Consider the following 13,368-nt stretch of genomic DNA (forward strand, 5'->3'; position numbering starts at 1 on the left):
CTAACGCTGTCTCTGTCATACGGACCGCTACAACTCCCCTGACTAACGCTGTCTCTGTCATACGGACCGCTACCACTCCCCTGACTAACGCTGTCTCTGTCATACGGACCACTACCACTCCCCTGACTAACGCTGTCTCTGTCCTACGGACCGCTACCACTCCCCTGACTAACGCTGTCTCTGTCATACGGACCGCTACCACTCCCCTGACTAACGCTGTCTCTGTCATACGGACCGCTACCACTCCCCTGACTAACGCTGTCTCTGTCATACGGACCACTACGACTCCCCTGACTAACGCTGTCTCTGTCATACGGACCACTACGACTCCCCTGACTAACGCTGTCTCTGTCATACGGACCGCTACAACTCCCCTGACCGCTACGACTCCCCTGACTAACGCTGTCTCTGTCATACGGACCGCTACAACTCCCCTGACCGCTACGACTCCCCTGACTAACGCTGTCTCTGTCATACGGACCGCTACAACTCCCCTGACCGCTACGACTCCCCTGACTAACGCTGTCTCTGTCATACGGACCGCTACAACTCCCCTGACTAACGCTGTCTCTGTCATACGGACCGCTACGACTCCCCTGACTAACGCTGTCTCTGTCATACGGACCGCTACGACTCCCCTGAGTAACGCTGTCTCTGTCCTACGGACCGCTACCACTCCCCTGACTAACGCTGTCTCTGTCCTACGGACCACTACCACTCCCCTGACTAACGCTGTCTCTGTCATACGGACCACTACCACTCCCCTGACTAACGCTGTCTCTGTCCTACGGACCGCTACCACTCCCCTGACTAACGCTGTCTCTGTCATACGGACCACTACCACTCCCCTGACTAACGCTGTCTCTGTCCTACGGACCGCTACCACTCCCCTGACTAACGCTGTCTCTGTCATACGGACCGCTACCACTCCCCTGACTAACGCTGTCTCTGTCATACGGACCGCTACCACTCCCCTGACTAACGCTGTCTCTGTCATACGGACCGCTACAACTCCCCTGACTAACGCTGTCTCTGTCATACGGACCGCTACGACTCCCCTGACTAACGCTGTCTCTGTCCTACGGACCGCTACCACTCCCCTGACTAACGCTGTCTCTGTCATACGGACCGCTACCACTCCCCTGACTAACGCTGTCTCTGTCATACGGACCGCTACAACTCCCCTGACTAACGCTGTCTCTGTCATACGGACCGCTACGACTCCCCTGACTAACGCTGTCTCTGTCATACGGACCGCTACGACTCCCCTGACTAACGCTGTCTCTGTCATACGGACCGCTACCACTCCCCTGACTAACGCTGTCTCTGTCATACGGACCGCTACAACTCCCCTGACTAACGCTGTCTCTGTCATACGGACCGCTACAACTCCCCTGACTAACGCTGTCTCTGTCCTACGGACCGCTACCACTCCCCTGACTAACGCTGTCTCTGTCATACGGACCGCTACGACTCCCCTGACTAACGCTGTCTCTGTCATACGGACCACTACCACTCCCCTGACTAACGCTGTCTCTGTCATACGGACCGCTACCACTCCCCTGACTAACGCTGTCTCTGTCATACGGACCACTACCACTCCCCTGACTAACGCTGTCTCTGTCATACGGACCACTACGACTCCCCTGACTAACGCTGTCTCTGTCATACGGACCGCTACCACTCCCCTGACTAACGCTGTCTCTGTCATACGGACCGCTACCACTCCCCTGACTAACGCTGTCTCTGTCATACGGACCGCTACCACTCCCCTGACTAACGCTGTCTCTGTCATACGGACCGCTACGACTCCCCTGACTAACGCTGTCTCTGTCCTACGGACCGCTACCACTCCCCTGACTAACGCTGTCTCTGTCATACGGACCGCTACGACTCCCCTGACTAACGCTGTCTCTGTGTTACGGACCGCTACGACTCCCCTGACTAACGCTGTCTCTGTCATACGGACCGCTACAACTCCCCTGACCGCTACGACTCCCCTGACTAACGCTGTCTCTGTCATACGGACCGCTACGACTCCCCTGACTAACGCTGTCTCTGTCATACGGACCGCTACGACTCCCCTGACTAACGCTGTCTCTGTCATACGGACCGCTACCACTCCCCTGACTAACGCTGTCTCTGTCATACGGACCGCTACCACTCCCCTGACTAACGCTGTCTCTGTCATACGGACCGCTACCACTCCCCTGACTAACGCTGTCTCTGTCATACGGACCGCTACAACTCCCCTGACTAACGCTGTCTCTGTCATACGGACCACTACAACTCCCCTGACTAACGCTGTCTCTGTCATACGGACCGCTACCACTCCCCTGACTAACGCTGTCTCTGTCATACGGACCACTACCACTCCCCTGACTAACGCTGTCTCTGTCATACGGACCGCTACAACTCCCCTGACTAACGCTGTCTCTGTCATACGGACCGCTACAACTCCCCTGACTAACGCTGTCTCTGTCATACGGACCACTACCACTCCCCTGACTAACGCTGTCTCTGTCATACGGACCGCTACCACTCCCCTGACTAACGCTGTCTCTGTCATACGGACCGCTACCACTCCCCTGACTAACGCTGTCTCTGTCATACGGACCGCTACCACTCCCCTGACTAACGCTGTCTCTGTCATACGGACCGCTACGACTCCCCTGACTAACGCTGTCTCTGTCATACGGACCGCTACAACTCCCCTGACTAACGCTGTCTCTGTCATACGGACCGCTACCACTCCCCTGACTAACGCTGTCTCTGTCATACGGACCGCTACGACTCCCCTGACTAACGCTGTCTCTGTCCTACGGACCGCTACCACTCCCCTGACTAACGCTGTCTCTGTCATACGGACCGCTACGACTCCCCTGACTAACGCTGTCTCTGTGTTACGGACCGCTACGACTCCCCTGACTAACGCTGTCTCTGTCATACGGACCGCTACAACTCCCCTGACCGCTACGACTCCCCTGACTAACGCTGTCTCTGTCATACGGACCGCTACGACTCCCCTGACTAACGCTGTCTCTGTCATACGGACCGCTACGACTCCCCTGACTAACGCTGTCTCTGTCATACGGACCGCTACCACTCCCCTGACTAACGCTGTCTCTGTCATACGGACCGCTACCACTCCCCTGACTAACGCTGTCTCTGTCATACGGACCGCTACCACTCCCCTGACTAACGCTGTCTCTGTCATACGGACCGCTACAACTCCCCTGACTAACGCTGTCTCTGTCATACGGACCACTACAACTCCCCTGACTAACGCTGTCTCTGTCATACGGACCGCTACAACTCCCCTGACTAACGCTGTCTCTGTCATACGGACCGCTACCACTCCCCTGACTAACGCTGTCTCTGTCATACGGACCGCTACAACTCCCCTGACTAACGCTGTCTCTGTCATACGGACCGCTACAACTCCCCTGACTAACGCTGTCTCTGTCATACGGACCACTACCACTCCCCTGACTAACGCTGTCTCTGTCATACGGACCGCTACGACTCCCCTGACTAACGCTGTCTCTGTCATACGGACCGCTACCACTCCCCTGACTAACGCTGTCTCTGTCATACGGACCGCTACCACTCCCCTGACTAACGCTGTCTCTGTCATACGGACCGCTACGACTCCCCTGACTAACGCTGTCTCTGTCATACGGACCGCTACAACTCCCCTGACTAACGTTGTCTCTGTCATACGGACCGCTACGACTCCCCTGACTAACGCTGTCTCTGTCATACGGACCGCTACCACTCCCCTGACTAACGCTGTCTCTGTCATACGGACCGCTACGACTCCCCTGACTAACGCTGTCTCTGTCATACGGACCGCTACCACTCCCCTGACTAACGCTGTCTCTGTCATACGGACCGCTACCACTCCCCTGACTAACGCTGTCTCTGTCATACGGACCGCTACGACTCCCCTGACTAACGCTGTCTCTGTCATACGGACCGCTACCACTCCCCTGACTAACGCTGTCTCTGTCATACGGACCGCTACCACTCCCCTGACTAACGCTGTCTCTGTCATACGGACCGCTACAACTCCCCTGACTAACGCTGTCTCTGTCATACGGACCGCTACGACTCCCCTGACTAACGCTGTCTCTGTCATACGGACCGCTACCACTCCCCTGACTAACGCTGTCTCTGTCATACGGACCGCTACCACTCCCCTGACTAACGCTGTCTCTGTCCTACGGACCGCTACGACTCCCCTGACTAACGCTGTCTCTGTCATACGGACCGCTACGACTCCCCTGACTAACGCTGTCTCTGTCATACGGACCGCTACAACTCCCCTGACTAACGCTGTCTCTGTGTTACGGACCACTACCACTCCCCTGACTAACGCTGTCTCTGTCATACGGACCACTACGACTCCCCTGACTAACGCTGTCTCTGTCCTACGGACCGCTACCACTCCCCTGACTAACGCTGTCTCTGTCATACGGACCGCTACCACTCCCCTGACTAACGCTGTCTCTGTCATACGGACCACTACGACTCCCCTGACTAACGCTGTCTCTGTCATACGGACCGCTACCACTCCCCTGACTAACGCTGTCTCTGTCATACGGACCGCTACGACTCCCCTGACTAACGCTGTCTCTGTCATACGGACCGCTACGACTCCCCTGACTAACGCTGTCTCTGTCATACGGACCGCTACAACTCCCCTGACTAACGCTGTCTCTGTCATACGGACCACTACCACTCCCCTGACTAACGCTGTCTCTGTCATACGGACCGCTACCACTCCCCTGACTAACGCTGTCTCTGTCATACGGACCGCTACGACTCCCCTGACTAACGCTGTCTCTGTCATACGGACCGCTACCACTCCCCTGACTAACGCTGTCTCTGTCATACGGACCGCTACCACTCCCCTGACTAACGCTGTCTCTGTCATACGGACCGCTACGACTCCCCTGACTAACGCTGTCTCTGTCCTACGGACCGCTACCACTCCCCTGACTAACGCTGTCTCTGTCATACGGACCGCTACAACTCCCCTGACTAACGCTGTCTCTGTCATACGGACCGCTACCACTCCCCTGACTAACGCTGTCTCTGTCATACGGACCGCTACCACTCCCCTGACTAACGCTGTCTCTGTCATACGGACCGCTACCACTCCCCTGACTAACGCTGTCTCTGTCATACGGACCGCTACCACTCCCCTGACTAACGCTGTCTCTGTCATACGGACCGCTACCACTCCCCTGACTAACGCTGTCTCTGTCATACGGACCGCTACCACTCCCCTGACTAACGCTGTCTCTGTCATACGGACCGCTACCACTCCCCTGACTAACGCTGTCTCTGTCATACGGACCGCTACCACTCCCCTGACTAACGCTGTCTCTGTCATACGGACCGCTACCACTCCCCTGACTAACGCTGTCTCTGTCATACGGACCGCTACGACTCCCCTGACTAACGCTGTCTCTGTCATACGGACCGCTACGACTCCCCTGACTAACGCTGTCTCTGTCATACGGACCGCTACGACTCCCCTGACTAACGCTGTCTCTGTCATACGGACCGCTACAACTCCCCTGACCGCTACGACTCCCCTGACTAACGCTGTCTCTGTCATACGGACCGCTACCACTCCCCTGACTAACGCTGTCTCTGTCATACGGACCGCTACGACTCCCCTGACTAACGCTGTCTCTGTCATACGGACCGCTACCACTCCCCTGACTAACGCTGTCTCTGTCATACGGACCACTACCACTCCCCTGACTAACGCTGTCTCTGTCCTACGGACCACTACCACTCCCCTGACTAACGCTGTCTCTGTCATACGGACCGCTACCACTCCCCTGACTAACGCTGTCTCTGTCATACGGACCGCTACCACTCCCCTGACTAACGTTGTCTCTGTCATACGGACCGCTACGACTCCCCTGACTAACGCTGTCTCTGTCATACGGACCACTACCACTCCCCTGACTAACGCTGTCTCTGTCATACGGACCGCTACCACTCCCCTGACTAACGCTGTCTCTGTCATACGGACCGCTACCACTCCCCTGACTAACGCTGTCTCTGTCATACGGACCACTACCACTCCCCTGACTAACGCTGTCTCTGTGTTACGGACCACTACCACTCCCCTGACTAACGCTGTCTCTGTCATACGGACCACTACCACTCCCCTGACTAACGCTGTCTCTGTCCTACGGACCACTACCACTCCCCTGACTAACGCTGTCTCTGTCATACGGACCGCTACCACTCCCCTGACTAACGCTGTCTCTGTCATACGGACCACTACAACTCCCCTGACTAACGCTGTCTCTGTCATACGGACCGCTACGACTCCCCTGACTAACGCTGTCTCTGTCATACGGACCGCTACGACTCCCCTGACTAACGCTGTCTCTGTCATACGGACCACTACGACTCCCCTGACTAACGCTGTCTCTGTCATACGGACCGCTACCACTCCCCTGACTAACGCTGTCTCTGTCATACGGACCGCTACGACTCCCCTGACTAACGCTGTCTCTGTCATACGGACCGCTACCACTCCCCTGACTAACGCTGTCTCTGTCATACGGACCGCTACCACTCCCCTGACTAACGCTGTCTCTGTCATACGGACCGCTACCACTCCCCTGACTAACGCTGTCTCTGTCATACGGACCGCTACCACTCCCCTGACTAACGCTGTCTCTGTCATACGGACCACTACCACTCCCCTGACCGCTACGACTCCCCTGACTAACGCTGTCTCTGTCATACGGACCGCTACAACTCCCCTGACCGCTACGACTCCCCTGACTAACGCTGTCTCTGTCCTACGGACCGCTACCACTCCCCTGACTAACGCTGTCTCTGTCCTACGGACCACTACCACTCCCCTGACTAACGCTGTCTCTGTCATACGGACCACTACCACTCCCCTGACTAACGCTGTCTCTGTCATACGGACCGCTACAACTCCCCTGACCGCTACCACTCCCCTGACTAACGCTGTCTCTGTCCTACGGACCGCTACCACTCCCCTGACTAACGCTGTCTCTGTCCTACGGACCGCTACAACTCCCCTGACCGCTACCACTCCCCTGACTAACGCTGTCTCTGTCCTACGGACCGCTACCACTCCCCTGACTAACGCTGTCTCTGTCCTACGGACCACTACCACTCCCCTGACTAACGCTGTCTCTGTCATACGGACCGCTACCACTCCCCTGACTAACGCTGTCTCTGTCCTACGGACCGCTACCACTCCCCTGACTAACGCTGTCTCTGTCATACGGACCACTACCACTCCCCTGACTAACGCTGTCTCTGTCCTACGGACCGCTACCACTCCCCTGACTAACGCTGTCTCTGTCATACGGACCGCTACCACTCCCCTGACTAACGCTGTCTCTGTCATACGGACCGCTACCACTCCCCTGACTAACGCTGTCTCTGTCATACGGACCGCTACCACTCCCCTGACTAACGCTGTCTCTGTCATACGGACCGCTACGACTCCCCTGACTAACGCTGTCTCTGTCATACGGACCGCTACGACTCCCCTGACTAACGCTGTCTCTGTCATACGGACCGCTACGACTCCCCTGACTAACGCTGTCTCTGTCATACGGACCGCTACCACTCCCCTGACTAACGCTGTCTCTGTCCTACGGACCGCTACCACTCCCCTGACTAACGCTGTCTCTGTCATACGGACCGCTACGACTCCCCTGACTAACGCTGTCTCTGTCCTACGGACCGCTACCACTCCCCTGACTAACGCTGTCTCTGTCATACGGACCGCTACCACTCCCCTGACTAACGCTGTCTCTGTCATACGGACCGCTACCACTCCCCTGACTAACGCTGTCTCTGTCATACGGACCGCTACAACTCCCCTGACTAACGCTGTCTCTGTCATACGGACCGCTGCAACTCCCCTGACTAACGCCAGCGTGTGTCTTACAGGCAGCTACGAGCCTCCTCTGACCAACGTGTTCACGATGCAGTGGTTTCTGACCATGTTTGCTACGTGCCTGCCCTGACTAACGCCGGTGTGTGTTACAGGCAGCTACGAGCCTCCTCTGACCAACGTGTTCACGATGCAGTGGTTTCTGACCATGTTTGCTACCTGCCTGCCCTGACTAACGCCAGCGTGTGTCTTACAGGCAGCTACGAGCCTCCTCTGACCAACGTGTTCACGATGCAGTGGTTTCTGACCATGTTTGCTACCTGCCTGCCCCACAACACCGTGCTGAAGATCTGGGACTCTGTGTTCTTCGAAGGTTCTGAGGTTCTGCTGAGGGTGGCTCTGGCTATCTGGTCTCACCTGGAGGAGTGAGTACCCTAACCCCTACACACTATAACCCCTACACACTATAACCCTAACCCCTACACACTCTAACCCCTACACACTATAACCCTGACCCCTACACACTCTAACCCCTACACACTATAACCCTAACCCCTAGACACTATAACCCTAAACCCTACACACTATAACCCTAACCCCTAGACACTATAACCCTAAACCCTACACACTATAACCCTAAACCCTACACACTATAACCCTAAACCCTACACACTATAACCCTAACCCCTAGACACTATAACCCTAAACCCTACACACTATAACCCTAAACCCTACACACTATAACCCTAACCCCTAGACACTAACCCTAACCCCTACACACTATAACCCCTACACACTATAACCCTAACCCCTAGACACTATAACCCCTACACACTATAACCCTAACCCCTACACACTATAACCCCTACACACTATAACCCTAACCCCTAGACACTATAACCCTAACCCCTAGACACTATAACCCCTACACACTATAACCCTTACACACTATAACCCTTACACACTATAACCCCTACACACTATAACCCTAACCCCTACACACTATAACCCCTACACACTATAACCCTAACCCCTAGACACTATAACCCTAAACCCTACACACTATAACCCCTACACACTATAACCCTAACCCCTAGACACTATAACCCTAACCCCTAGACACTATAACCCCTACACACTATAACCCTTACACACTATAACCCTTACACACTATAACCCCTACACACTATAACCCTAACCCCTACACACTATAACCCCTACACACTATAACCCTAACCCCTAGACACTATAACCCCTACACACTATAACCCTAACCCCTACACACTATAACCCCTAGACACTATAACCCTAACCCCTAGACACTATAACCCCTACACACTATAACCCTAACCCCTAGACACTATAACCCTAACCCCTACACACTATAACCCTAACCCCTACACACTATAACCCCTACACACTATAACCCTAACCCCTACACACTATAACCCTAAACCCTACACACTATAACCCTAAACCCTACACACTATAACCCTAACCCCTAGACACTATAACCCTAAACCCTACACACTATAACCCCTACACACTATAACCCTAACCCCTAGACACTATAACCCCTACACACTATAACCCTAAACCCTACACACTATAACCCCTACACACTATAACCCTAACCCCTAGACACTATAACCCTAACCCCTAGACACTATAACCCCTACACACTATAACCCTTACACACTATAACCCTTACACACTATAACCCCTACACACTATAACCCTAACCCCTACACACTATAACCCCTACACACTATAACCCTAACCCCTAGACACTATAACCCTAAACCCTACACACTATAACCCCTACACACTATAACCCTAACCCCTAGACACTATAACCCTAACCCCTAGACACTATAACCCCTACACACTATAACCCTTACACACTATAACCCTTACACACTATAACCCCTACACACTATAACCCTAACCCCTACACACTATAACCCCTACACACTATAACCCTAACCCCTAGACACTATAACCCCTACACACTATAACCCTAACCCCTACACACTATAACCCCTAGACACTATAACCCTAACCCCTAGACACTATAACCCCTACACACTATAACCCTAACCCCTAGACACTATAACCCTAACCCCTACACACTATAACCCTAACCCCTACACACTATAACCCCTACACACTATAACCCTAACCCCTACACACTATAACCCTAACCCCTACACACTATAACCCTAACCCCTACACACTATAACCCTAACCCCTACACACTATAACCCTAACCCCTACACACTATAACCCCTACACACTATAACCCTAACCCCTACACACTATAACCCTAACCCCTACACACTATAACCCTAACCCCTACACACTATAACCCTAACCCCTACACACTATAACCCTAAACCCTACACACTATAACCCTAACCCCTAGACACTATAACCCTGACCCCTACACACTATAACCCTAACCCCTACACACTATAACCCTAACCCCTACACACTATAACCCTAAACCCTACACACTATAACCCTGACCCCTACACACTATAACCCCTACACACTATAACCCTAACCCCTACACACGATAACCCCTACACACTATAACCCTGACCCCTACACACTATAACCCCTACACACTATAACCCTAACCCCTAGACACTATAACCCTGACCCCTACACACTAACCCTAACCCCTACACACTCTAACCCTAACCCCTACACACTATAACCCTAACCCCTACACACTATAACCCTAACCCCTACACACTATAACCCCTACACACTATAACCCTAACCCCTACACACTATAACCCTAACCCCTACACACTATAACCCTAACCCCTACACACTATAACCCTAAACCCTACACACTATAACCCCTACACACTATAACCCTAACCCCTACACACTATAACCCCTACACACTATAACCATAACCCCTAGACACTATAACCCCTACACACTATAACCCTAACCCCTACACACGATAACCCCTACACACTATAACCCTAACCCCTACACACTATAACCCTAACCCCTAGACACTATAACCCCTACACACTATAACCCTAACCCCTACACACTATAAACCCCTACACACTATAACCCCTACACACTATAAACCCCTACACACTATAACCCTAACCCCTACACACTATAACCCCTACACACTATAACCCTAACCCCTAGACACTATAACCCCTACACACTATAACCCTAAACCCTACACACTATAACCCCTACACACTATAACCCTAACCCCTAGACACTATAACCCTAACCCCTAGACACTATAACCCCTACACACTATAACCCTTACACACTATAACCCTTACACACTATAACCCCTACACACTATAACCCTAACCCCTACACACTATAACCCCTACACACTATAACCCTAACCCCTAGACACTATAACCCTAAACCCTACACACTATAACCCCTACACACTATAACCCTAACCCCTAGACACTATAACCCTAACCCCTAGACACTATAACCCCTACACACTATAACCCTTACACACTATAACCCTTACACACTATAACCCCTACACACTATAACCCTAACCCCTACACACTATAACCCCTACACACTATAACCCTAACCCCTAGACACTATAACCCCTACACACTATAACCCTAACCCCTACACACTATAACCCCTAGACACTATAACCCTAACCCCTAGACACTATAACCCCTACACACTATAACCCTAACCCCTAGACACTATAACCCTAACCCCTACACACTATAACCCTAACCCCTACACACTATAACCCCTACACACTATAACCCTAACCCCTACACACTATAACCCTAACCCCTACACACTATAACCCTAACCCCTACACACTATAACCCTAACCCCTACACACTATAACCCTAACCCCTACACACTATAACCCCTACACACTATAACCCTAACCCCTACACACTATAACCCTAACCCCTACACACTATAACCCTAACCCCTACACACTATAACCCTAACCCCTACACACTATAACCCTAAACCCTACACACTATAACCCTAACCCCTAGACACTATAACCCTGACCCCTACACACTATAACCCTAACCCCTACACACTATAACCCTAACCCCTACACACTATAACCCTAAACCCTACACACTATAACCCTGACCCCTACACACTATAACCCCTACACACTATAACCCTAACCCCTACACACGATAACCCCTACACACTATAACCCTGACCCCTACACACTATAACCCCTACACACTATAACCCTAACCCCTAGACACTATAACCCTGACCCCTACACACTAACCCTAACCCCTACACACTCTAACCCTAACCCCTACACACTATAACCCTAACCCCTACACACTATAACCCTAACCCCTTAACCCCTACACACCCTACACACCTAACCCCTACACACTATAACCCTAACCCCTACACACTATAACCCTAACCCCTACACACTATAACCCTAAACCCTACACACTATAACCCCTACACACTATAACCCTAACCCCTACACACTATAACCCCTACACACTATAACCCTAACCCCTACACACTATAACCCCTACACACTATAACCCTAACCCCTACACACGATAACCCCTACACACTATAACCCTAACCCCTACACACTATAACCCTAACCCCTAGACACTATAACCCCTACACACTATAACCCTAACCCCTACACACTATAACCCTGACCCCTACACACTATAACCCCTACACACTATAACCCTAACCCCTACACACTATAACCCTAACCCCTAGACACTATAACCCTGACCCCTACACACTCTAACCCTAACCCCTACACACTCTAACCCTAACCCCTACACACTATAACCCCTACACACTATAACCCCTACACACTCTAACCCTAACCCCTACACACTCTAACCCTAACCCCTACACACTATAACCCCTACACATTATAACCTGTGTTCCCCCCATCTCCTCCAGGCATATAGAGTACTGTCAGACCGCAGACGACTTCTACAGCACCATGGGATGGATCACTCAGGAGATGTTGGAGAACAGCCTCATAGACTGTAGTCACCTCATGCAGGTGAGAGATGTTGGAGAACAGCCTCGTAGACTGTAGTCACCTCATGCAGGTGAGATGTTGGAGAACAGCCTCATAGACTGTAGCCACCTCATGCAGGTGAGATGTTGAACAGCCTCATAGACTGTAGCCACCTCATGCAGGTGAGATGTTGAACAGCCTCATAGACTGTAGTCACCTCATGCAGGTGAGATGTTGGAGAACAGCCTCATAGACTGTAGCCACCTCATGCAGGTGAGATGTTGAACAGCCTCATAGACTGTAGCCACCTCATGCAGGTGAGATGTTGGAGAACAGCCTCATAGACTGTAGCCACCTCATGCAGGTGAGATGTTGAACAGCCTCATAGACTGTAGTCACCTCATGCAGGTGAGATGTTGGAGAACAG

At 52.5% G+C, this 13,368-nt stretch overlaps 1 protein-coding gene across 1 annotated transcript in view; it reads left to right on the plus strand.

Moving 5' to 3' along the window:
• The window catches only part of tbc1d30 (TBC1 domain family, member 30), a 60,177-nt gene that overhangs the window by 19,214 nt on the left and 27,595 nt on the right, over positions 1 to 13,368 (plus strand). Inside the window, 2 exon segments of the mRNA XM_071331580.1 lie at positions 8,175 to 8,343; positions 12,878 to 12,983. Of these exon segments, the coding sequence (XP_071187681.1) occupies positions 8,175 to 8,343; positions 12,878 to 12,983 (275 nt within the window).

The sequence above is a fragment of the Salvelinus alpinus genome, chromosome 11 (assembly GCF_045679555.1).
Source record: "Salvelinus alpinus chromosome 11, SLU_Salpinus.1, whole genome shotgun sequence".
NCBI lineage: Eukaryota > Metazoa > Chordata > Actinopteri > Salmoniformes > Salmonidae > Salvelinus > Salvelinus alpinus.